Raw genomic sequence first — 26,340 nt, forward strand, 5'->3', positions numbered from 1 at the left:
TCTTCTTCTTCTCCTCCTCCTCCTTCTCCTCCTCCTCCTCCTCCTTCTTCTTCTTTTTCTTCTTTCTCTTCCTCCTCCTCCTTCTGTGTTCATTGTAATGCATATGACTTTAAAATTCAAAAGCAGACATGTAGGGTTAGAGAGATGGCTCATGGGTTGAGAGCACCTGTTGCTCCAACAGACCTACCTCAGTTCAGTTCCCTGCACCCATCCATAGGGCAGCTAACAACCATCTGTAACTCCAGTTCCACAAGATCTGATGCCCTCTTCTGGCCTCTGTGGGCACTGCACATACATGGTACACAGACATAATAAGCAGGCGAAGCACCCATACATATAAAGTTAAAATAAATAAATCTTTAAAAACAACACACACACTGGGCAGTGGTGGCGCACGCCTTTAATCCCAGCACTTGGGAGGCAGAGGCAGGCAGATTTCTGAGTTCGAGGCCAGCCTGGTCTACAGAGTGAGTTCCAGGACAGCCAGGGCTACACAAAGAAACCCTATCTCAAAACAACAACAACAACAACAAACACACACACACATTTGGGCCACGTGTTCAATAAGAATTCGAATTGCCTTTGCGGTTTTGAAATAACTTTATCTTTTACACAATTGCACATTTTGATATGAGCCATTTAAGGATAACTCACATGACACCCCCTCAGCTCAGAATACTTTAGTGTAAATTTCCAGACAACATGGCCTTGCCCTACATAATCCTCTACATAGTCACAATACAACCACTAAAACTAGGAAGTTAGTGTTGATTCATAGCTACCCTCCACTCCTCACCTCAATGGTGTCCTTTACAGAAAAAGAATCCAACTCAGGATCATACGCCTTGCATGCACAGCATCCTGCCTTGGTACCTTGCTTTCTGGAATCAGTCACTTGGCAGTCCTTCCTTAATGTGACCTTGACTCTTTTGAGGACACAGGCCAGCTGTCCCTCAGTCTGGGTTGGTATGATGTTTCCTCATACAAGACTGAAAATGTACATTTTAGGTAAGAATGTCACAGACATGATCCTGTGTCCTTTTTGAAAATTATCAGGTGGCATTCATTTTGATTTGCTTTTTTTTGCTTCTGATATATAACATTTCATTGGCTAAAAAACACATGTCAACAAAAAGATTCTCCACTGAGAGGCTTGGGTGGAAGGGATACAAAGTCTCTACCTACACAATCCCAGAAAGGCCCTTAGAATCTTTTCAGAATGCAGATTGTCTCCCTCAGGCCAGAACAAGACCGTGGGCCCTCGGAGCCCTGTGATATTGGTCCAAGCTAGAGAACAGGTTTCAGGAGAGCTAGAGGTTCAGGGATTCAAAACAAGTGGGGCCAGGGAAAGCATTTGTGGTCCCAACTCCTGGGATGCACGATCACCCTGATACTTCACCACCCCTAGGCTGGATTACGGACCATAGAGGAAGAGGCAGCTCCTGAGATCCACCGTGCCATCTCTGGAGACCTGACAGCAGAGGAGGAACTGGAGAGGGCCATGGTAGAGGCTGCCATGGAGGAGGGGATATTCCGGGTGAGTGAGGGCCATGGCCACTTCTAAGGGACCAGGCACAGCAGGGAGCAAGAGAGAGAAAGGCTAGAAGCCAGGATGTACAGGAGATGGATTTGGGAGCTAAAGTTATACCTTGCCACCTATATCTTTTGGGACTCAGAATTTATGGCCCCAATGCACTAAATATGATACACTGTCGTTTCCTACATTCCCCATATATATTTTCATTGCCCAAGGGTAATTTTATTTCCATTCAGGCTACCCCTGATTTTTAGTTCTATGGAGAGTTGTAAGCCATGGGATCTTGACGATTCTTCATGGACACCCTATTAAACTCCATTGGATTTTGTGAAATGGTGGCCCAAATAGAAGACATGCAATGTCCCATATCAATCAACTAGAGGGGCGCTAGAACAGAGTTCTGCAGACTCCCAATTCAGTGTGCCATGTTCCCATGTGTGCGTTAGCTGTATGGTTGCTGTCTGTCCATCAAAGTTAGACCTTGCTGAGGGTGAACTGTATTCTAGTATTGTCTTCCAGGGCATTCTCTTCTGGCCTTATAGGTTGCTTGCTCCTAACACTATGTTCCCAGGTTGTCAGCCAACCACCCAACCCCAGGGAACTCCATATCCTCATATCCAGTCATTGCCTTCTCACTCTCCCCCTTGCCTCTAGAGGACAGGAGGCCTGTTTGGTCAAGTGGACAACTTCCTGGAAAGGACCAACTCTCTGCCCCCTGTCATGGCCAACCAAAGACCCCTCCAATTTGCTGAGATAGAGATGGAAGAGCTGGAGTCACCAGTCTTCTTGGAGGACTTCCCTCAGAACCCAGGCACCCACCCTCTTGCTCGTGCCAATACCAACAACGCCAATGCCAATGTTGCCTATGGCAACAGCAGCCATAGAAACAACCCAGTGTTTTCCAGGTAACAGTTGTAACTGCTAGCCACGGGAATATGAATTCTGAGATATGTTTGAGAGGGAAGGAGGCATCCTGAAATTTGTATAATGTCCTTTGTTAGCTATGTGTCCTTGGGGACCACTCTACACCCCTAGCACAAGAGGGCAAATCTGGCCTGAAGGGGTGTCTTTGGCCAGCAGGGGGCAGACTCTTGCTAACATCGGCCACAAACCTAAGCCAACCTTTCTGTGATTTCTCAGTAGGAAGGCACTGAAATGTATTGGTTACATAGTACAGTTTAAGAAAGGGCCTCTAGCAGTAGCGTACACTATAGGAAACTGAATGATAAGGTCAGTAGTCAGATTTGGGTAGTTCTGTCTTAGGTTTCCATGGCTATGAAGAGACACCATGACCAAGGTAACTCTTATAAGGACAACATTTAATTGGAGCTGGCTCCAGGTTCAGAGATTCAGAGATTCAGAGATTCAGTCCATTATCATTATGGCAGGAAGCATGGCAGCATCCAGGCAGGCATGGCGCTGGAGGAGGGACTGAGGGTTCTACATCTGGTTCTGAAGGCAAACAGGAGAAGGCAGCTCTTAGGGTCTCCAAGCCCACCCCCACAGTGACACACTTCCTCCAAGACCACACACCTACTCCAACAAGGCCACTCCCAGGGTTAAGCCTATTCCAACCACCACATTCACATCACACCAATCCCAGCTGTGATTTAAGTGGCATATGATGCTGTAGAGCCACTTAGCCATCATAACTCAGGGGCTGGGTTCCCAGTGGGACTTCTGCTCTGGATGGGCCAACTGAACAGCGGTCTCATTGGGAAGACAGGGCAGAAGCCAGCTGAACAGCTACTTCCCTAGAAAGGACTGCCAACACCTCACTCCAGTCCAAAGAGGCCTCTTGAATTCAGCTCAGATTGCTTGAAGGGTACCTATGTCTTTGGGTCACCATGGTGCTAGGTAGTGTGGAAATACAGAAGCATCAGACCTGGGCTCTGCTGTGAGTGGATGTGTCATGTGGTACAACGGTGACCAATTAGGACACGTTAGGTGTACCAAGTGTTACTAATGACGCGGGCTGGAAAGGCCCAGAACACTTCTCGGTTTCAGTTGCACATGAGCAATATCTGGAGCTTTCAAAACTACCCGTGTCTAGAGTGGGTTCCCCAGTCAATGGTCTTCACCACAGCTTCCCAGGTGAGCCCATGTGTCATCAGGATTGACAGCTAGGGCCCTAAGAGTGCAGAATGTGAGAAGAGTAGGGGAAGCATTGAGCAGGAGTGGAAGCAGCCATGAGTTTGGCTTGCTTCCCCCAGAGGCAAGGACAGCTAGAGTCAAGCTCTAGCAGAACCAGCCCTGGCATGAAGGCTCCTGCACTCTGATTGGATGTTCACTGGTACCTCTGTGGATCGGTTTCAGCCTGCTCTGCTCCCATTTCAGCATCTGCTATGAAAGGGAGCTCCTGGAAGAGGCAGACATGCCTGTTACTAGAGAAGGACCCCACAGTCAGCCCTGCAGGGTCTCAGGTCAGTCTTTTCTGTGACTAAGAAGCTGAGCCTTCTCCTAGAGGGGTTTGGGGGTGCTCCCTCTTCTCTTAGAGCCTTGGAAGGTCCCTTAGGACCTTTATGACGGGATGGGTCCTGGGAGGAAGAACACTATCATCAGGCTGAGAAAGGCTCCAAATGGGAAGCTGAATGGAATGGGTAATGGGTGGGGAAGGCTTGTTCGCGCTATCGGCCCTTGTGCAGGCCTACAGGTCCCTTCTGTGTAGCCTAGCCTGGAGTTCCCTTTCACAGGGTTCCTGGAGGGACCATCCCTGCACAATTGATCCCTAGGTTGTGGAGTCCTTGGCAGGTCTCCCTATGGGTCTGGGATCTCTGTGTGACAGTAGCATCCCCAAGATTTCTGGGGTTCAGTAACAGTGAGGGTACTCCCTTGCTCGCCAACACACTTTAACATGCACACACATAGCCATACTGAACAAGAGCTTGCTGGCAAGTCTACCCCTCAGCTTCTCCCAAACCATAAGGACAAAGTGCTGGGCAGGGAGAGCTGAGCCAGTTCTGTCTGGCCTGGAGTTGCTTAGGTTTCAACGTGTGTCTACCTTCTCAACTACCTGCTGTAGCTGCCCAAGCAAGGCTCTGATGACTCCGCCCATCAGGGGTCGGCAGCCCCACTGACCTTGCCTTCCTTGGCCCACAGGACCTCACAGCAGATCCCATGTAGACAAACTGAAAAGACAGATGACCCAGAGAAGAATGCCTGAAGGCCAAGTGCCTCCTTCCCTGTGCCAGGTAACAGGGGCAAAAGCCTGGGAGGAAGTGCCATATAGACCCTGCTTGGCCTGGCAGGGGAAGGGCCCTGTAGGTAGCAGCTCATTCATAACAGAAGGGTCCTGTGTTCCTGCATCTTCCTCAGTCTGTGGGTCTTAGCGGAGACTCCCTTGGATGAGCTATGGGCTCCAGTGTGTCTGTTAGTTCTAGCATATCTCTTTTGGGGGCGTCTTTGCTTTTCTGTGGTTGAGACAGCTCTCCCAGGCAGAGCATCCTGTGCAGAAAGAGGGAAAGGGCCCCACGTCACGGTCTCTGGAAACACCCAACAGCAGGAACTTTGAGGAGCACGTTCCCAGGAATTCAACTCACAGGTGCACAGCTACAGCTACTGCCGTGCTGATCCAGGAGGTGAGGTGGGGCTGGAACAGAGCGGCATACTCAGGGGTGGCCTTGTAATAGTCTGTTGTTGGGGGAAGAGTAGGACCAATGGGGGTGGGGTGCAGAAGACAATTTGCCTGGAAGACCCACCCAACATCCTCCTCCCACTGCAGGCTCTGGTTCGAGGAGGACTAGACTCCTTAGCAGCAGATGCTAACTTCGTCATGGCAACAGGCCAGGCCCTGGCAGATGCCTGCCAGATGGAACCAGAGGAAGTCGAGGTGGCAGCAACAGAGCTACTGAAGCAAGAATCTCCAGAGGGCAGGGCCATGCCCTGGGAGCCTTGAGCCTCAGGTCCTCCCCTGGGCCACGTGAACTGACCCTGAGGCTCCCAAACGACCCTTATTGCTCCCAGATGTGAGGCCTATACAGAATGACACAAGCTTAGAACTACCATGACCAAAAGCCAGAAAGCGCTGGAGTGGAGAAGTAGGTTAGCCCAGCTTAATAGCCTCCCCTGCCCCCTCAGTAGCCAGCTGCATGGACTGAGTAGCGGTGGTCAGGAACCACCTCAACCAGGCAGGAGGCCATGAATGGGCAGGACTGGCCCTTCTCCTCATCAGCAAGAAGCAGGATTCAGCAGGGCTTGTGTGGCCATTCACAAAGGCCTGATCGGTGCCAGGGTCTGTCTGTCATAAAGCCACTCCATCTAGCTGGACATTAAAGTCTCCAGGCCTGACTTTGGCACCTGGCTTCTGCTTGCCTGTTTTATTTTATTGTTTTAGAACATCTGGGACTCCCTCTACCCCCTTTCTCAGAGAACCTGGGCCTTGCAGAAGAATACCAGGCCATCTTCACTTTCCCTCTGATGGCATTAGAAGAAACGCCACACCCTGGTTACACCAGAGCCAACCTGTTTCGAAGCTGTGACCCTGTGACTTTGGCCAGAGTCCACCGCCAACGCGAATCTCAGTGGCAGTAGTTTATGGCTATGTGTTCCCATGGCTCCTCTTCCATACCACCTAACAATGACTAACAGCTGCTGTCTCTAACGAAGGGCCTCAGGAGCACCCCTTGTACTCACAAAGCCCTTCCACACAAACGCCACTCACTTCTTACCACAGTCACATTCAAGATGAGGAAACAGGGGTGTGGGGAGATGACAAGATATACCTGTAATGTATCGCTAATGTGAGGCAAAGCTGGGTCTGCCATGCCCTGCCCTCTCCCCTTCACAGGGCACTCTTTCCTTCTGCCTATTCCTCCATTAAGCGTGGGCCAAGTGCCGGCTCCATGGCTGTTGCTGTGGTAACAAGGCTGCCCTGCTTTGCAGCCTCCTGGCAAAGTCCACAATAGGCTTCTGAACTTCTGGGTCCTGCCCCAGGACGTGCATAGCACAGGGCAGAGGTGACACTTGGTGACCTGTGCATCGGGTCCTAGACCCAGCTAGGCCCCAAAGCTTCCTGGTGCCCTGTCAGTGAAGCAGTTACACACACACACACACACACACATGCACACACACACACATTCACACACTCACACATGCACACACCTACACACATGCACACACACTCACACACGCACACACACTCACACGCACATGCACACACACTCACACACACATGCACACACATACACATGTACACACACTCACACACATGTACACATATACACACACACATGCACAATACATACACACACACACACACACACACACACACGCCACATGCCCTTTTCCCGTGCCCTGTCAGTGAAACAGTTTCAACTCCTCCCGTTTCCACAAACCTCAGCACCAGCAGCTTGCCTTATCCACATCACCGATAAACAGAAGTCACTGGAAGGTCCTTCCTCTCAGTTCTTCTAATCATACTGACCTATCTCCCCTCTCCTTCCTTCTTGACCTCCTGAAAGCTGAGTCTTTGCTCCAGACATTCTCCACCCTCTCCCTATCTCTGCTCTGGGTCCTGGTTGTGTCATCTTCCAAGTGTGGCTCAGCATTACCAGACACCACCCTCACATAGGTGAGGCTCCTGCTCACCTCTGAGCTCTAGTGTGCCTCCCTAGAACCTTCCTGAGCTCTACCTGACCGACCTCTAGCCATCCTTCAAACCCCTTTTGCTGTCATTCCCCAGGACTTGACCAAGCTGTTTAGAACCTGACTCCCAGGCCACGCCCCAGGCCACACCCCAAACACAGACATCCCCAAACATCTTTCCCATCCCAGAAGGCATAGCAGCACTGCTGTGAATGCAGTTTATCCTGCCAGAGGCTAAGTTCCCTGAAAGCTGGAGCTGTCCCCATCTTGTTCTCAGCTGCCCCTCTAGGGCCTAGCACTCTGGTGGCCCAGACACTGCTTGTTAAACAGGTGTTACAACCCACTAAGAAGCCGAAACCCCTCCTGCTCTGTGTCACCAGCTCAGCAGACACGTCAGCCACCCTGGCTAGGAACAGGTGAGAGGAAACATCTCCACCTTGTCAGCCATGGTGGCTCACCCCTTTAGTCCAGCACTCCAAAGGCAGGGGATGGGGTTCTCCATGAGTTCAAGTCCAGCAGAGACTGAGTTTCAGACCATCCAGGGCTATATAGTGAGGATTTTTGTCTCAAACAAAACAAAAACAAAAACAAAAACAAAAACAGCCCCTCTGTCTCCAAAGGTGCCAGGTGGGACTCCACACTGTGACCTCCAGTGTCCCCCTTTCACCTGACTCATGGATAGTGAGGTAATAGCTACCTACATAAAAACATTTCCTTTGCTATAAAATATTATCAAAGGGTGTTAGACTTTGATGAAGCAGCCGAGTGTCTTGTATGGTATTTAGCATGTACAGAACGAAAATTATATAACAAATCTTGTTTCAATGGTTTCGGTTACATATTAATGTATTTAGCCTTCTTAGCAGTTAAAAAGAGAGATAATTCTCTTTATTTTGCAACTGTGACACCGAGATCTCTGACCTAAGTCTGTCAAGCAGCTAACAAGAGGCCCAGAAGGGAGCTAAACCTAGGCCATTTGGCACTGCATTCCATGTTCTTAACGGATACACTATTTGTCAGGTCTACACTATCCTCCTGTCCTGACTGACAACTACAGGTGTACACAGGCCCAGAGAAACTAAGTCTTCATCCCTTTGAAAAGTTCAAGCAATTTCCTATTCGAGATATACAATGTTCTAATTCATCATGTGCAAATCCCGTCCTCTACCCGGCTTCACCTTACCTAATGAGTGGTTTCCATCAGAGTTAACTGGTCTGCTCAAATAAAGCCCAGAAGGAAAGGATGACGGAGGAACGGGGCTGAGTGAGCAGGTTTCAGATGAAACAGATGTCCCCTTAGGAGGACCACCTAACAGAGTCCATGTACCATAGGGACAGGGGGCCCTTCTGTCACTGGGAGGCACCAACGTTCTTGACAGTTCTGTGCAGATTTGGTACCCAGCTGCTGAGTGGGGACTGTGCCAGAGGGGCAGGAGTGCCATTTGCAGGAGGAGTAGGCACAAAATGCACACAAAGACTGCAGAGATGAGGGGAGCCTCTCCCATAGGACAGTGCAGAGCTCAGAGCCTCCATGGAAAATCCAGAAAAAGTGCGCTCAGGTGCCATCCCATCAAAGTCACAAGAGCTCTCACCTCTGGCCCTGGGGCCTGCTCTGAACAGGGCCTGCTCTTTCAGGGTTTATTTATTGTGGTGCAAGGGATTGAATCCAGGGCCCTGTACATGCTAAGAAAGTATTCTACCACTGAATTACTCACCAGCCCCATCACCTGCTTTTTGTAAAGGAGAGAAATGGCCATACTAAAGTTGTTAGAGCAACCTTGGAAACTGAGTCTTACTCCCTGACTGCTGTGTCACATGAGGGTCAGGGAGTTCACATTGCTCTGTTAAGTCTAGTTCAGCTTAACCTTAGGGTACAGATGTAAATGTGCAAGGCTCGTGTCTTAGTAAGGGTTTCCATTGCTGCGATGAAACACCATAACTAAAGCAACTTGGGGAGGGAAGGGTTTATTTGGCTTACACTTCCAAATATAGGAGATGCTGGCTCCTGGAGCTGACCTTGACTCCCCACCAAGGTGTCTTACAGAGACTGTCCCCTGCTCTTCCCAGCCTTGGGCTGACAGCTCAAGAATCCCGGGTGGCATCACAACATGTTCCTGTTGCTGGCCTTTGTTCTGAAGCTGTTCACACCTGTTCTGACCACCCAGAACTGCCTGGATGCCAGCTCACCAAGATGGACTTCCTGTGCAAAGCATTCTGATTGTTTTATGTTGATTTCATTTTTGAGACAAGGTTTGCCTATGCCACACTTCCCAGGTTTCAAACTCCCTTCCCTCAGTATCCAAGTACTGGGATTGCAGGCATGCCCCTCTCTCGGTCTCTTCTATATGAATGGGGGCGGGGGTGAGGCAAAGACTCATTCAGACTGAAAACATATGATTTGATGTTACCACGCCCTACCCCCATCACCCACCTCTAGCACCAGGGACCCACATCAGCCCAGGGGTAGGGAGCTGTGACGCAAGGCTTCTTCCTCTGGGCCTTTTCTTTTTTGTTTTGTCTTTTATCTTTTTTTGTTGTTGTTTAAGACAGAGTTTCTCTGTGTAGCCCTGGAACTCACTTTATATAGCCCAAGCTGGCCTTGAACTCCCAGACCCTCCTGCCTCTGCCTCCCAAGTGCTGGAATTAAAGGCGTGAGGCACTGCCACTGGCACTCTGGGCTTTTTCTAATTTTGTTTATGACTTAAGCTCTTTGCTCCACTCAGTCTGAGCCTTCCTTTTGGATTCTCCAACTTACTTTGGAGGTTACAGAGCAGAGAGGAGAAAAAAAGGTCTTTTCAGCCTTCTCTGCATCCTCCCTTGACCTTCCTGACACTGACTCTGCTTAAGGCAATGTATTCTCTGTCTGCTGCTTCAAGTTTCAGAAAACATGGCGCTAAGGAGGGACACAGGCAAACGTTTTAGGAGTTATGTCACTTTAGGCCAACTTGACTTTCAGAGTCAAAAGGTCCCTTGAACTGTTTCTAGCGTGGGCCAGGAGATCCAGCATACACTACTTGAGGACTGACATCGACCACTGTCCAGTGACATCCTGAGGCTGGCTGGGTTTCTGGAGAGCTGGCGCCATCGAGGTTAACTTAGAATGTAAAGTGTTAAGTGCTTCTTTGCTGGCAATTTTCTGGGTAGGGCCTGGTTCAGGCAAATGTCTCCCAGAGCTAAGGAAATGATGCGTCCAGAGAGACGGAGAATCAATAACTCAAGGACAGGAGTGGCCTTTGCGAACTTCATCAGCGGGGAAGTGCTGTCTGCGGAGGAGGGGTGAGCCCCTCTGGAGATCCATCTTGGAGGCTTGCTGCTTATTCTCAGCTCTCGGGGGGGGGGTTGGGGGGGGTGGGGGGGGGTTGTTACCTGTCTCTTCTGCTTTCTTTTTCCCCTTCCCTTTCCTGGCTTGCCCTGACTGACCGCCTCTTGATGCTCCTCTTGGCATCCCTCTCCTGTTCTATGCCATGTTCTCTGTCACTGCCTCCCTCTGGTGGGTGGGTGGGAGGTGGCTCTCCCTTTGAGCCCCTATACCATGTGGCGCAAGAGAGAGAGTTCCTCAGGGGCTGAGAACTGCTGTCCTTTGTCTCTATGACCCCAGATAAGCCAACCAAAGCGAAAGCTGAAGCAAGGTACCTTTTAAAAATAGCTCCATTGGGCTGGAGCGATCGCTTTGTTGGTAAAGTGCTTGCCTAAGCATGAAGATTTGAGTTTAGATTCGCCGTGCCCGTGTGAAAAGCTGGGTACTATGACTATGGCCCACATAGGTGGGATAGGAAAGGGGGGGTGGTGAACGCAGGTGGGTCCCTGTGGCTCACTGGCCAACAGCCTAGCCGAATGGGGTGACCTAAGTTCAGTGAGAGACTCTGAGAGCAACTAAGGAAGATACCAGATGATGACCTTTGACCTCCGCAGACAAAGCAGCGCTGTTGAGGTAAAATTAACCGTTAATTGCACATATGTAACACGTACAATGGTTTGCTTTGCCTCACATAGATACGTCCAGAGATCTATGTAAGACCACCTGAAAGACTTTCTTTGTGCGCCTTTGCAGCCCCTCCTGACCTCTTCAGGCCCCCTACCACTCCTATATCCCTCCCTTTGCCAGGCAACCACTGATCTGTTTTCTGACCCTTTAGGGTCACTGTCTTAGTCAGGGTTTCTATTCCGGCACAAACATCATGACCAAGAAGCAAGTTGGGGAGGAAAGGGTTTATTCAGCTTACACTTCCATACTGCTGTTCATCACCAAAGGAAGTCAGGACTGGAACTCAAGCAGGTCAGAAAGCAGGATCTGATGCAGAGGCCATGGAGGGATGTTCTTTACTGGCTTGCCTCCCCTGGCTTGCTCAGCCTGCTCTCTTATAGAACCAAGACTACCAGCCCAGAGATGGTCCCACCCACAAGGGGCCTTTCCCCCTTGATCACTAATTGAGAAAATGCCTTACAGTTGGATCTCATGGAGGCATTTCCTCAACTGAAGCTCCTTTCTCTGTGATAACTCCAGCTGTGTCAAGTTGACACACAAAACCAGCCAGTACAGTCACTATATTTTCTAGGCTGTTCCTCTCAGGGAGATTAGGGAGCATGTACTATCTGGTCTGCTTCTTTCCCGGAGTACAGTTGAGATTCATCTACTCTGCATCAGTCATGTACCAGTAGCTCACCCCCTTTCCTTGCTGAATAGGATTCCGTCGCGAGCAGGTCTGTTTCTGTACCCATTCCCTGCCAGTGAGCATTTGGGCCTATAGCAAAAGCTGATGTCATCACCCCCATACACACCCAAAGCAGACAACTTCCTAGGGTGCTCTACTCGCTTTCATAGCCCAGCAGCTGTCAAGGGGCAGATCCAGTCTCTTCCTTCACGGCAGCTCAACCCAAGATGGAGTCACCGTCAGCTTGCTTGGGTCTGAATCGCGCTCTGTGATTGTAGCATGACTTTCTTTACTGGATTGCTTTGTGGAGATAATTATTTCTCCTTCCAGGAGCTGGAAGCTTCATTGCATTGCAGCATGAAACGCAAACATTCACCACATGCTCCCTACAACATTCAGAAAAAGTATCCGTTAATATCTTGCCTGTGCCTCTGAGGTCTTTATGCTCTAGAATGGGTTAGTCCTGCAATATCTGAGCAGCGACCATAACCCTTTTTAGTGGCTCTGTTTCACGGAGGTAACTAAGTGTCAAGGGAACGATCTTTGAGCTAGAGACAAATGCAGATATGTCCTGATATCTGGAGCTAGAGACAAATGCAGATATGTCCTGATATCTGGAGCTAGAGACAAATGCAGATATGTCCTGATATCCAACCGGGGAATAATTCCGACTGAGATGACTGGTGGAGGCAGAGGGTCCTTAGTGTTTTCCAGTGACATCTCAGGGTGGTTCCTGAAGACTCCCAGGCAGCAGAACAGCACAGCCAGTGTAACCATGGGATCCCAAAGGGTTAATATTTAGCCATGTATGTCTTTAATCACCACAACAACCCAGTGACCAGGAAATTTAGTAAAATCTTAGTCAAATCAGGATGGAGAGAGAGAGAGAGAGAGAGAGAGAGAGAGAGAGAGAGAGAGAGAGAGACTTGTTTTCTTCTATCCACCTCTCAGTAGCCCAAAATCCAAAAGGGGCTTCTACCTGTATGCAGGCTAGGGCCTTGGAAATCACTTGGGCCTTTTGTCATCTTTACAGATGGGAGATCTCCAGACTCTGCGTCTGCTTTTACCAACTGTGTCAGAGTAGGTTAGGCTATGCCAGGACCACACAGGACCTACACGTTCAGCCGCTGATCACAAGAAACGTTTATTTCTCATCTATGCTCTGTGAACAGTACAGGTGTGACAGTGGCAGTGGCTCCCAAAGCTTCGCTTTTTATTGGTTCAAGTCACATGGTCCCTCACTATCAGAGGAGTAAGGTCATGTAGTCCTGAGCCCTGTGCTGGAAAGGCAGAGTTCGGGAAATGCAGGGACAGCACTAATGACTACTACCCTAGCCAAGGGACCTTCAAACCCGTTTCCTCTTTTGAAAACCGGTCACGATAATGGTGTACTCCAGAGATGGTTGTGAGGGTTAGATGAAAACGTGTGTGACACTTCCAGCGTGGTTACAGGGTGAATGAGAACTCTCCCCTTTCAGGGGCCCAGCCCCCAGGGAGGCAGGCCAGGGTTACCTGTGTATGAAAGGGTGCACAAGGCTAAGGCTTCCTCCTGGAAAGCCCAAGGTGCTGCCATGTCATCAGCAGAGGGCAGCTAAGTTCCTGCAGATCTGCCGATCCACCCAGAAGATCTCATGCCAACTGCTTAGCTGACGAACCTAGAATTCCACGCATGCTGGGCAAACCTTCTACCACTGAATTCCACCCCGGGCCCTCACTAATGACACCTCATCTTCACAATCTTGTTCTTGCTCACTCCTGAGAGTCCCTCTCCAGCTTTTTTGTAAACCTACCCCTCTGGCCAGACAGAGGTGGAGTCTATTGGAGAAAAGATGGAGAACCCACAAACAATGTGAAGGACTGACATCTACTTTGAGGCAAGCACTGGGTGGAATTCTTGATGCGCATCCCTCCCATTGCAACTCCACGATGGTCCTGAGATGAGGACGTGCTCCGTCTCGTTTTGAGATGTGGGAGCTGATGCTGGGCTCGGTTACATCACCGACTCGGGGTTACACAGCTCATCATGTGGATGTGAGCTCTGGATGTGAGCCCAGACCTCCGTGACTCAGAAGATCACAACTCAGCCTCTGGACTGCCTTTCGTTATTTCACTCAGACCAAAGTTTTGTCAGGACTATAAACGCACGACAGGCTGATTTCAGATGTTTAGCCTTGGGGTCTTATCATGCTGCCAGGGGCAGCACAGCAACCGAACTTCCAGTCTTACAGCTCAGCCCCTGCTTTACCATCCTATGCAACTTTGGACAAATCTCTTTCTCTCTTGGGGCCTCAGTTTCTTCATTCAAAAATAAGATGGCTGAATAATGTGACCTGGGGGGGTTCCTTTTGAGTCTAGACATTGATATGGAGACTAGTGACCATGAGAATGGCCACATCGATACTGTTAGCAGGCATAGCAGAGTAGAAGGGTGGGTAAAGTTACCATGTTTAAGAACCATGTACAGTCAGGTGGTGGTGGTGCATGCTTGTAACCACAGGATTCAGGAGGCAGAGGCAGGTAGATCTTTGAGTTCAACCCCAGCCTGGTATACAGAGCGACTTTCAGGGTAGCCAGGGCAGAACAGAGAGATTCTGTCTCAAAAAAACCAAAACAATCAAACAAAAAGAAACGTGTACAATGGGGTGTGCTTGTGATCCCAGTGCTCTGGACGCTGAGGCAGGAGGATCATGAGTTTTAGTGGTAGCATGTGCTTCGCAGAAAGACTGCTTTAAGAAGAAAAAAATAGAATGAAGGAGAGAGAGAGAGAGAGAGAGAGAGAGAGAGAGAGAGAGAGAGAGAGAGAATGTTTGAGGTTACATAGAGTATTAATTAAATCCTAATTATTATTTGAAGCCAAAAATAGAGTTTGTTTTAGGAGTGATGGATGTTTGAAATCCATGGGCAGCTCTCTGCCTTCCTTGCTATTTATAACAGTCTCTGGTTTCCTCTGTGGCCAAGTCTGTCTCCTTCTAAACACAGGAAGTGAGGCTCAGTTCACGTCTGCACTCAGATCTCCTGAGTCTGCAGCTCAATGGATCTTTTCTGGGGTCCTAAGCTTCTTGCGGGTGGGAAGCGCTGGGCCCTGCTTCTGGCTGGACATTGGAGGTCGGAGCTAGACATCTGCTAAAGGACACAGAGGATAGACTGAGGCCTGCTCCCATGGATCCAAACGCAGATGCTGGGGAGGGCCTGGGGTTAGAACTCGAGGTCTTGAGCTCTGTATCCACCACCACCATTTTACACTAAGGCTTATTTAGATTTTGCAATGCTGTCCCTGAAGGAGGGGGTAGGGGACACAGAAAGAAGACACAAGTTCAGATCTCCTTTGGGGACATTCCTGGTACCTATAGGAATCCCTTCCATGTTTTTATCTGTTCCCATAGCACTGCTGTTAAAAAAGTGGAATGTGTCTAAGAGAGCTCAGGCCAGATGGCTGCCCCAAGTCACTGCTGGAGTATTTTAACTACAGTTGCGTGGGAGCTTCCTGATTTGGAGGGGGCTCCCCACACCTCCCCGAGGTTCCCATCTGCCCAGACGCCCACAGCTCCTGTCAGGAAAAATGATGGAGGACCCAAGATGCCTGGGGGAAGGAACTCAACTCAGAATAGAAGTTGAGACTTATAGTCTAGTCCAGTTAGGGGCTTAGCCTTGTCCTCACGTGTGTGTGTGCGTGTGTGTGTGTGTGTGTGTGTGTGTGTGTGTGTATGCATGTGCAGCATTGAGGGCTGCAGGCAGTAGCTGATTCTGAGAAAAATGGGTGTGAGCCTCTGTGTGTGTGTGTGTGTGTGAGTGTGTAAAACATTGAGGGCTATATGCAGTAGCTGATCCTGAGAAGCATCATGGGTGTGTGTGTGCAGCATTGAAGGCTGCATGCAGTAGCTGATCCTGAGAAACATTGTGTGTGTGTGTGTGTGTATGTGTGTGTGTGTGTGTGTGTGTGCATGTGCAGCATTGAGGGCTGCAGGCAGTAGCTGATCCTGAGAAAAATGGGTGTGAGCCTCTGTGTGTGTGTGTGTGTGTGTGTGTGTGTGAGTGTGTAAAACATTGAGGGCTACATGCAGTAGCTGATCCTGAGAAACATCATGGGTGTGTGTGTGTGCAGCATTGAAGGCTGCATGCAGTAGCTGATCCTGAGAAATTGTGTGTGTGTGTGTGTGTGTGTGTGTGTGTGTGTGTGTGCAGCATTGAAGGCTGCATGCAGTAGCTGATCCTGAGAAACATTGTGTGTGTGTGTGTGTGTGTGTGTGCAGCATTGAAGGCTGCATGCAGTAGTTGATCCTGAGAAACATTGTGTGTGTGTGTGTGTGTGTGTGTGTGTGTGTAGCACTGAGGGCTGCATGCAGTAGCTGACCCTGAGAAACATCAAGGTTCTTTAAGAAGAGCAGCTGGGCAGAGGTGGGAACACAGCAAAGAAGCAGTGGTTATTGACGCTGGAGAGAGCTCAGAGAGGGCAGAGACTGTCTTAGTCTTTCCCTGAACTAATCTAAATCTCTCCAAATGGCAGCTTAAGCCTCCTTCTCAGCTTGGATCCCCACATGACCTCAGCCCTGTTAGTCCCTCACTCCTGAACAGAAGAGCCCAGGAGTCAGGGTCTGGACCTCAGCCACCCAGCTCCTGCTTGCTAACCCCAGAGGGAGCTGCTGGGGTGGCTGGGGCAACTGGAACCTTGAAACCCTAGTGGCTAGGAGGCCTGAGTCCGCAGCCATGGGCCTCCTTGCTTACCCTAACTGCACACCCTGGATGTCAGGAGACACAGAGAGGAAAGCTCTGGTGGCATTTCCCAGCAGCGGAGCTCTGAGTCAGAAGGTCACCTACTGCTGGAAGTGTGAGCAGACCTATGGCAAACAGGAAGCTAGAGTTAAGTACCAAAGAAGTCCAGGGATGGGAGGGTGGGGGAACAGTTTTGGTAAAAACACATTATCTTCCAGGAGAGCTAAGCCTGTTGCTTGTGGCACACACACCCCCACCCCCACCCCGGGTAAAGCTGAGCCAATCCAGCTCCCTTCTCCAAAGGCACGCCCTTAGAGGAATCCCTTAGAGGAATCAGGAAGCCTAGAACCACTTGCAGAAGTCCAGATCTTCTGTGTGTTGCTTATGAGACTATTTCCCCACTTGCAAAATTGGGGGTGGGGGGGAAGGCTAGAACCTGGCTCATAAGGTTAGAACAAACAAGAACAAAAGCACCAAGTACCTCCCTGTGTAAGCACTGCTCAGCTCTCCACATCTTCCTTTTGTTAGAAGACAGGGAGCAGCGTCTCAATTTCCCAACACTGTCTCTTGCTCTAAGGAATTTGATTCACTGGCTTTGGGTTTCAGATGCTAATATTAATAAAATATGTAGGATCCCACCAGGACCCCTTACACACCACCATCACCACTACCGCTCTGGGGCTCTGGCTCTCCTCCTGTTGGCTACGAGGGTAGGAAGAATGAGCTAACCTAACTTTCAAATTTTCCCTTAAAACAGGCACCTGGGTTCCCGAGTGGAGCAGTCATAGATGGGGGTGGGGAGTGGGGAATGATGGCACCAAGAAGTGGATCCTCAAGACCCTAACGTACATCCCAGCCAAGATGTCTCACTGGGTTTCATCATCTGAGGCTGATGCAAGAAGCTTGGAGTCAGACTCCCCTGCCTCCCCTCCCCCAGAGGTCTCCATCCACATCTTGAGCTGCAGCTGGGTCCTCCTCTTGGGCCTTTTCCAGAGGAAGGAGCTGGGTGAAGCCCGGGAAGGGAGGGCAGCTGGTGAGGGGCCCTGTGAATGGTCCTAATGTTGGTTGTTGGGGGGCAGGGAGAAGAGTGGGGCTGGGGGGGCAGGGGTGAACTGGAATGGGACTTGACTTCACATCACTGGTCTCCTTTCTCATAGCCCTGTGTTGAAAAGTCTCCTGGGCTAATCTTTTATATACATTTCTGATGGCAGCGCTGGCCTCCTTTGCCTTCTAGCTTCTCCCAGGTATCTGGAGTCAAGTGCTTCTTTGTTCTTACTACTTCCCAGGCAGATCTGGCCTCCCACATTGACCTCCCCCTCCCACACACACACACACACACACACAAAGTGTGAACCAGGCCCTGTGGGTCATAAAGGTTAGTGGGACCCTGGTCTAGTGAGGAGAGCCTGAGCCGGCCAGCCATCAAAGCAAACTATGAGCTTAAAGATGTTGCAGGGTGGAGGTGGGGAAATTTACTTCGACATCAACAAGAATCCCCTTCAATAAAGGTTAGCGGATTTACCGAAATAAATGCAGAAGGGACACTTCGCTGTCTCTTTCAAATTGCAAATTGCTCATCTCTATGAGATGCTTTGAGGTGCAGCACACCGCCCAGCCCAGAGACCAGGTTCTTACCCATGACTAGCCACAGACTCGCTGTATGACCTTGGGGTGTTCCTCTTTGAGTCCCGTTCCTCATTTAGGAAAGGAAGATCCCACTGAGAGGTACCATGACTTCGAGGGCCGTGTTTCCCGAACGGTCAACTTCCCAGGGACGAGTCCATCATGCCACTCCCGCTTTCACCCCCCCCCCCCCCAGCCCTCCAATCCTACCCCGCCCCTCCCAGCCACCCGATGGACCGAAGCCAAGAGGTCTCTTTAAAGGCTCAAGTCCCGCCTCTGCTGCTCGTTGGGGCCTTCTATTGGCGGCCTCTGGGAGGGGCGGGGCCCTGCGCGGCTCTGAGGGGCTGGGGGTGGGTCCTGAGGTGGCTCGGCCCCCGCCCCCTTTGTTCGCGCTGCGGCGGGAGGTGGCGGTCCGGGTGGGAGGTGTGTGCGCGCGCGTGTGCCGCGCTGTAGGGAGCTGCGGGTCTCACTGCCCGCTGTCAACGAGCTCAGCACCTCCGCGCGATGGCTGGAGGAGACGCATGGGACCAGCCCCGTGGGGCCGGCCGCGGCTGAGCCCCTCTGCCGCCTCCTGCGAGCATGTCACCTCCAGCCTGCGAGGTCGCTTTCGCTAGCAGGGTCCCTGCCTCCGCCTTCTGCAGCCGCAGCCGCTGCCTGGAGCAGTGGCCCCCAGACTCCCGCCCCTGATCCGCGCCCAGACCCTGGTGCCGGAGGACCATGGCTGGCCAGGGCGACTGCTGCGTCAAAGTGGCCGTCAGGTAAGGGTCGATGGCGGGGAAGGGACGTGCGAGGAGGGGTTCGAGCTTTGTCTCGCGTGTTCTCGGGCGGGGGGCGCGGGCACCGCTCGAGCTGGAGTCTGCAGTCCAGGAGGAGGGGCCGACGCGCGCTGGCCCGGCTGCCGCAGGGGAGCGGCGGCCCAGCGGACTGATGGAAGGTGGCTTTGTTTGGGTGGTAATTTCTGGCCCCTCATGGGAGCACTTAATGATCAGAAAATCGAATAAACAAGGAAATCCGGTATTTCACACCCAGCTTTGGCCCAGGCCGGAGCGTCTGTGTGTTTCCTCTTGTCCTCCCCATGAGGCTGCTGTCTCATTCTGGGGTATAGGAGGGAATCCCCCCCTCCCCCCATCTACCCCAGTTAGCCAGTTCTAAGTTCTTGATCCAGCTCACCATCCTGGGAGCGGATACAACAGACAAAGATCGGTTGTGGGACCCATGAAAGGGTTGGAATGGTGCCTTGGCTTTCCACAGGGTGCCAATGGCTTTTAGAGAAAGCCCTGCTGGTCCTGCCCCAAGAGGAGATGGTGCTAGGGAGGAAGAAAAAGGTGTATACGAGGGACTAATCCAGAAGGGGTGAAAGGGGGTGACAGGGCCCTAATGCTACATTCACAGGCACAAAGGTGAAACTGGGCAGGGGGGAAGGGCCCCTAGATTTATCTGGATTACCATTCCCGATATCTGTAGGTATTAGAAGTAATCTGGCAGACATTAAGAGGAAAGAGGACATGACTTAGTGGATTCTTTTCCTAGGGGCACACAGGTGCAGGGACAGGAAATGCTACAAAGTTGAACTCTCTGTTCTTTGCGGTGAGTGAAGATGCCTCCCACCAGCTCTCCCGACTGTGTTTTGTGGTCTTCTCTTTAAGAAGAACATATTGGGAGAATACCAATGTAGGAGCTGGTCACCAACTCACAGATGCACAGAGGAACATACATCCCTGGTTCTGGTCTTATAGAGTGGGGGAGGGGAGCAATCAAATTCTAGGGTAGGTCCTTGAGACAAGTGTTCAAATCCCCTGGGTCAGAGATGACCCAGATTCCAGGGATCCTGGGAAGGAGCTCATAGACAAGATGAAAGAAATCGATAGAATAGGTTCTCTCTTCCTGTCCCAGAGCAGATGCCCCCCACCCCCACCTGACCAACTCTGTACAACCCAGAGAGAAGGCATGGAGGCTTTTAGTATATAATAGCTCAGGTGCCGAGGGAGGGAGGTTGAGGGCTGCTGGCCCAGCAGCTCCTACAGCAGCCAGAACACCACCCGTGCACACACTCTGCCTGGCACTGAACAGTCTGAGACAAAGAGGAGCCCTGCAGGTGCCTGGTGGGCTGGTGGGGCGGAGCCAGGCTGCCACTGAAGCTGACAGTGCAGCAGGAACCCTTGGAGGTCGAGGGAAGGGGAGCGCGCATGGGCCGGGTGGGAGTGAGACATGTCAATATGGCATCTACAGCAGATGGGGAGAGGGGAGCTACCTGGCATAAAAAGAAAATGGAAGCCCAACCTCCAACCAGTGTGAACCTGGACTGACAGGACAGGAGATGGGGTGCTCTATCCATGGGGTCTTTCCTTTAGACTCCATTTTACCGGAGAGAGCCAAACAAAGACCTTCCCCCTTGATTCATACTCCCCACTCTGGGCCTGGCATGGTAAAATATTGGAGTTCCCACTTCAGGAGCCTGGGGCATGGGCATCTGTATAGAAAGTAAGGGGAAAGCTAGTGTTCCTTCCCACAATGACTATCGGGACATTTCTGGGACCTTTACCACAGAGAAGGGTTGGTGGCTGCCTTCTGCACCCAGGGCTTTGGGATGCTCTTCCCAACTGGAGTCAGCTGTGTATATGAAGTTGTGTGGAAATTGAACATCTGAAGCGCTAGCCTTTCCAAGGGCTCCAAAAAGGTGAGAGCCCCGCCCACTCATTCCGTCTGGCTCTAGATCAGCCAGCCCGGCACACGCCAGACCTCAATGGGCAACCGGCCGTGCAGGCAGACAATGCCTGGACAGAGCCCAGGTTCTAATCAGAGAGCTGAGGGTGGGACTGGGCTGGGAGAAGGAGCAGATGGTGCCAGCGATGTGCTTTAGGGGGAATTCTCCTTGGTTTAGCATCTCTTCCCATGTCTCACCTCCAGTGTCACCACTTGTGTCACTGAAGAAGGGGCTGGGTGGGAGGCTGCAGTCTGTGGCACATTTATGAGCAGCAAGGATTTGAGAACTACCCGCTGCTGTAAGTTTCCTAGTTGCTGACAAAGAGAGCTGTCTTCCTGACTTCCTGGAAGTCCTCTCCGAATTCCCGTGAGAGTCACTTATGGTGAAGCCCTGGGATCTGGCCCTGTGAGCAGAGTGAGACGGGGCTGATGAGGGGTGTGTATGGGAAGACAGCCTGGGATGTTAGAAAGGGGACGCTGGGGCTCCTGATTTACAGCCCGGACAAAGGTAAAGCTGTCTGTGTTCAAAGTGCTGCTTGGCAGCCTAGACTCCTAGAGTCAGAAAGAGGGAACTTTCAGGATGTGGGGAAGAGGGCCAGGTATGACAAGGCCCCCAAATCCTCACCCCTGCTAGGTAGAGTCAGACCCATCTGCCCCTGAACCCAGGCCAGCCCACCTTACACTAGAGATTCCCAGCCCGTCCCACCTCTGCCTGCCTGGGATCTTTTTATCCACTAATCCCTGTACTCCAAAGGCTGGACTGGCCTTTACCTGAGGTCAGGGAAAAGGATGCGCAGCCAAGCCAGAGAAGAAGGCTGAGCTGTATGCACCATGCTGCAGAGACGGAGCCCTGGCAAATGGGGGCTATAACTGTAGGGGTTGGGGGGGGGCGAGTAGCCAAGAAACCTAAGTAGGCAAAGTTGAAATTGGGGAAGGAAGCCAGGCTACGTGATGGGTTTACTTTAAGACCCTTTCAGGCCCCTGGCTCTGAGCCTCACCATAAAGAGAGTCCTTGGTGTGGCCTAGCCCCTTCCCCTTATCTCTGCCTGACTCTGCTCAGCTTCCTTCCTTTAGTGTGCTGGGGAGGGGGAGGTGCCTTGGCCAGACCCACAACCAGCCAGGGACCCAGGGGACAGTGGTGGATTCCATCCCTGCCCTCTCCTAGCTGGGATATCTCACTTCAGCTACTTCCCAAGTATTAGGCTTGCCTGGAGTCTTGCTCAGTGACTGCCTACATTTCTAATCAAGACTTTGCCAGGATGGGAAGGAGAGTAAAGACAGAAGAAACTGTGGGGTGGCTGTGTGTGTGTGTGTGTGTGTCGGGGCGGGGGGGGGAGTGGTGCTTTCAGGGTCTCAAGGCTAAGCAGTGCTATCCACTGCCAGCTATGTCCTGTGCTGTCCAATTTCTAGATCTGAGAAACTGAGCCCTCTATGGGCTGTGTAGAGACTTCAGTTCTTGCTAGTGGCCTCCTACTTGAGAAACAGGGCTTCTATCATAATAAGGAAGTGGAGTGTTGTAACCACAGGCCCCGGAAATTGGCCCCTCCACTACCCAGCCAGCCTGTTTGATTGGATCTTGGCTTTTGAAAACAACTGAGCAGAGGTAGGGTGGGGCTGGGGCCAGGGAACCAACCGAGGTGACACAAGGTTGACACCCTTATTATAGCTCTGGGGACAAAGGGCAGGGCAGAGCCCATGTAATTGTCTGACCCTTCCCTCTCTCGCCTTTCTGGACCTCATTTTGCCTATCAGAGAATGGGAACCCTTGGCTGGTTCAGTGTAGAGAGGATTGAGCCTCGAGAAGACTCCTGGGGCATCGAGGAGGAGTAAAATGTTTAAACAAATATCCCTTAGTTAAGGAGGTGTCCCTCTAGTTTAAATGATAATATCTATTTAGTAAAAGTGAATTCATTTGCAGCCAATCCATTCATTTTTTGTCTGTGACCGAACACCATAATTGCTTAGAATTTTGCTCAGTGCTGGGCATTGTGCCCGTACTATCATGCTCAGCTGACCAAATACGTGATGCTCCTCTCATGAGCAAACACAGGGGAGCAGGGATGGGGGGAAAGGCTGGATCTGAACCCAGGGCACTCTCCTTTGCAAGCACACACTTACTAGACATCCCTTGTCTGCCCAAACTGGAGTCTCATCCCAGCCTCTAATTGGCTGAGTGCTGTGGTCATGGTCGCTGCTTCTGTTCCTTCAGATGCTTCATTGCCCTGCCCTGTTGTGGTGAAAGGAGATGAAGGAAATACACACAGCACCGTGCAGATGCGTGGCAAAGGGGGGGGGGTTGTTCTTCAAGTGTGCCTTAGCTGCCTGTCACTCCGAGGCCTGAGCTCTCAGATCCTTGCTGTTTTCTTTTGGGTTTAAGAAGCTACTGTTCTCCTGTTCTGAGGTCCTTGTGACTGTCTTCTGCTTGAGCTCCACCTCGCCACTCTCCAGGCAAGGATGGCTCTAGCAGAGGTTTCTCAGCCTTTCTCACGCTGCATGTAACCCCTTTAGTTAATACAGTTCCTTATGTTCCGGTGAATCCCACCCATGAAACTGTTTTTGTTGCTACTCCACAGCTGTAATTTTGCTACTGTTATGAATCATAAGAAGATTGGGGGTTGGGGCTCTGAGGGCTCTGTAGCCCTAGGGCAGGCGGTGACCTATTGGATGCATTGTCCCCATCTCTGGTGGGCTCCTTCATTTACCTCCAGCTTTTCTCGGATACAGGAAGGAGAGGGTACTATGGTCCCTATCCCCAAATGCAAGCTACCTGTCTTCTCTCTATGCCTAGCTGTCCTATTTCAGGGAGGTGCACTTCACCAGAGAGCCAGCTGCCTAAAAACTTGCAATAGGGAAAGGCAGCAGGACCAGTGTGGTGGAGGGAGGCTGGCTGCCCTCCATCCCAGCCAGCCAGCCAGCTGCCTGTTGCTTGACATTCCTCAGCTGAGGAGTGTCCCCTGGGCCCAGCCCCTACTGAGCTGCCCCCCTACCAGATGCAGATGCCGGCACAGCTCTGGGATCTGGGTTACGCCTGATGCTTCAGTGTCTCCTGTCTCTTGGGAGGTCATGGAAAACCCCTACCAGATGCCCTGAGATGGGGGGTGGAGGGGCGGAGAAAGCATGGCTGAGTGGCAGTTCCCTGGGATGGACTTGCCCTTTTTCACAGGCTCCAAAGACAGAGGGGTCAGACCCAACCCCATCTCAGGAAGCGCCTGGTGCTGCTCACTGCCTGGCCACTGGGCTGGCCAATCACAGGCTGGGGTATCTCCCTCAGACAGGGGCTAGCCTTCTCCAAGCCTCCTGCTCTCTGGCTTTTGACATCTCATTCATCTGCTTGCTGCTTCAACCCCAGCCTGCTGTCGGTTCTGTTCTGGATTGTGGCCTTGACACCGAGGCCACAGAAAACGAGGTTCGCCTGGTGAAGGTGCCTCGGAGAAGGTGTCCTCTCTGTTTCTGCCTCTGAGTATGACTCAGAGCTCAGTGGCCAGGATTGTAGGATGAACTGAAAGTAAAGTTGAGGACATTCCCTTTGGAGGGGGTGGAGTTAGAACCCCAGTGTCTCGTGAGGTTGTTGTGGAGTGTTATGTCCCTCCCCATGATCTCAGAGGCAGAAGTCAGGCAGAGAGTGTTGACCCTTTTCACCAGGTCTGCCAGAGCCTCGTAAATCCATGCCCTTTGACCCCACAATACAAAGCCTTCTTGTTTGGGGGTGCAGCCCCATCTTTTCCCTGAGGGCAACCACAGGAGGGCTGGGCTCCAGATGCCTATGGAAAGCCAGGGGAGGTTCCAATAGGCAAATGGTGATAGGGTCCTGGTAGCTCTGCTCCTAGTATACCTGGGTTTTCCCTCACTCTACCGAAGAGTTAGCACCCTGAATTAGATCTTGCCACCCTGATGGAGAGAAGACCAGTCCCTGTGGGAAGATACCTTGTCTCAGCAAAGTCAGTTAAAAGCCCCTGGGCGTCTGAAAGCTAGACTCCCCTGAGAGAGCAAGGATTTTGCTTCTAGCAGCCTTCCCCAGAGTTGGCAGGTTGCCAGGCTGCCTAGGAGAAGTGTGTGTGTGTGTGTGTGTGTGTGTGTGTGTGTGTGTTTGTGCGCACACACGAGCACGTGTGTTTGGGGGGGGGTGCTACAGAGGGCAAAGGAAGCCTGCTATCTACAAATGGCCCAGCTCAGCCTCCTTAGCTACATAGCTTGGAAAATGCTTTCCCTCCAGGCAGGCAGCAGGCTGCAGGCAGCAGGCCGCAGGCAGCTGTCGGTGGGATCAGCAGGGATTCTAAAGGGATCGGTTTCCTCCAGCCTGACCCCTATGGCCCTGTTTAGGGGTGCCCCCCCCCCCCCCCGTGACTGCAGCAGGACTGGGCACACTCTTGAGGAGGCTGCTTTAAATTTCATCTGCATCATTATAAATTGTGGGGACTCTGGGCTTGTGCAATGTCCCCTTTGGGATTTCAGTAAAATGGGGCATGCATCCCTCACCCCATAGAGTTGTGATAACACAAGAGTGCATGTGGCACCCAGGTTCTCAGATGCTCTGTTTTATCCTCAGATGAAGCTAGGGAGTGAGAGAAGGCAGGAAGGCGGGCAGGCCTGCTACCCCCAAGGAATGATTTCCTCCGATCTCAGGCTTGCCCTTCCAGGATCCAACAATCTTTACAGGCAGGAAGTTCTTTTTGCTAGCTTATCTAAATCCCTCTGGCTGTGGCTAAGTTCCCCTTTGATCTTGCCTCTTCTCTGATGAGGAAGAGCATTGTCCTTGGCAGGTCACATAGCTTAGCGAAGTGACTATATGAAAGGCAGTCTGGAGACCACGAGGCCCCTCTGGGTCCCTTCTGTATCTCTTGCATCCATGAGCCAAACACGCACCACGAAGAAGACAGCAGCTGGCCTTTCCCTCTGCCCCACCACCTGTGGTTGGAGGATTGGGGATTCAGGCTGGGCATGAGGAGGAGCCAGTGGGTCTAAGCGGCCTTTGGATTCTATCAAGCTTGGATACAGTACAGCCAGATGTTGGGTGATAGGCGTCCTTTATGGTCCCTCTGGAGCTCTCCCACCAGCCCCCAAGGGCTCCTTCTCAAGATCCCAGAAGGGACTCCTTAAAACAAAACAGACATGCTTTTAGCCCCATGAAACTCCTTCCGAAGGGTCTATGTTGATTATTGTGGCCATCTGAGGGATAACTCTAGACCAGGTCTCTGGTTCCTGAAAGCCTGGGGGTAGAACTGGGGAGAGAGTGTCTCTCGGTCTAGAATCCCTCAAGTGCAAATCTTACACCAGCGAGTGTTTGTGTGCATGCTAATTTTGTGCAAATCTCGGGAAAAGGCAGCCGCTTGTTCCTTATCAGTCAAATGACCTTGAGCTCGGGACAGGATAGAGACAAATTGCTCCTCACTGGCTATGTGATATACTATACTGTGGTGACCCACCGTGGGTAAAGTGATGGATGGTATCTGTCAGGAAGTCTCACCCCTAAGTACTGATGTCTACTGAACTGGGTGAAATGAGTTCCAGGTAAAGCCTCAACAAAGAAAGGAC

The 26,340-nt window shown here is 51.4% G+C and overlaps 2 protein-coding genes across 10 annotated transcripts in view; both read left to right on the forward strand.

Annotated features, from left to right (window-relative positions):
- Cacna1s (calcium voltage-gated channel subunit alpha1 S) overlaps positions 1-5,815 on the forward strand; it is a 66,059-nt gene extending 60,244 nt beyond the window's left edge. For 2 of the 3 annotated variants that reach the window (XM_085841419.1, XM_085841427.1), the window contains 6 exons: positions 1,409-1,537; positions 2,192-2,442; positions 3,875-3,960; positions 4,637-4,728; positions 4,963-5,115; positions 5,259-5,815. In XM_085841419.1, the coding sequence (XP_085697545.1) occupies positions 1,409-1,537; positions 2,192-2,442; positions 3,875-3,960; positions 4,637-4,728; positions 4,963-5,115; positions 5,259-5,432 (885 nt within the window). In that variant the 3' untranslated portion in view covers positions 5,433-5,815. Of the gene's footprint in view, positions 1-1,408; positions 1,538-2,191; positions 2,443-3,874; positions 3,961-4,636; positions 4,744-4,962; positions 5,116-5,258 lie in introns of all 3 variants that reach the window. The other variant, XM_085841423.1, reaches the window with a different exon arrangement.
- Positions 5,816-18,510: 12,695 nt separating this feature from the next.
- Positions 18,511-26,340, forward strand: part of Kif21b (kinesin family member 21B) — a 43,850-nt gene continuing 36,020 nt past the window's right edge. For all 7 annotated transcript variants that reach the window (XM_085841439.1, XM_021184303.3, XM_021184430.3 and 4 more), the window contains exon 1: positions 18,511-18,863. In XM_085841439.1, the coding sequence (XP_085697565.1) occupies positions 18,823-18,863 (41 nt within the window). In that variant the 5' untranslated portion in view covers positions 18,511-18,822. The remainder of the gene's footprint in view (positions 18,864-26,340) is intronic.

Source organism: Mus caroli, unplaced genomic scaffold (genome assembly GCF_978045245.1).
Source record: "Mus caroli unplaced genomic scaffold, Mus_caroli_1 scaffold_1, whole genome shotgun sequence".
Taxonomy (NCBI): Eukaryota; Metazoa; Chordata; class Mammalia; order Rodentia; family Muridae; genus Mus; species Mus caroli.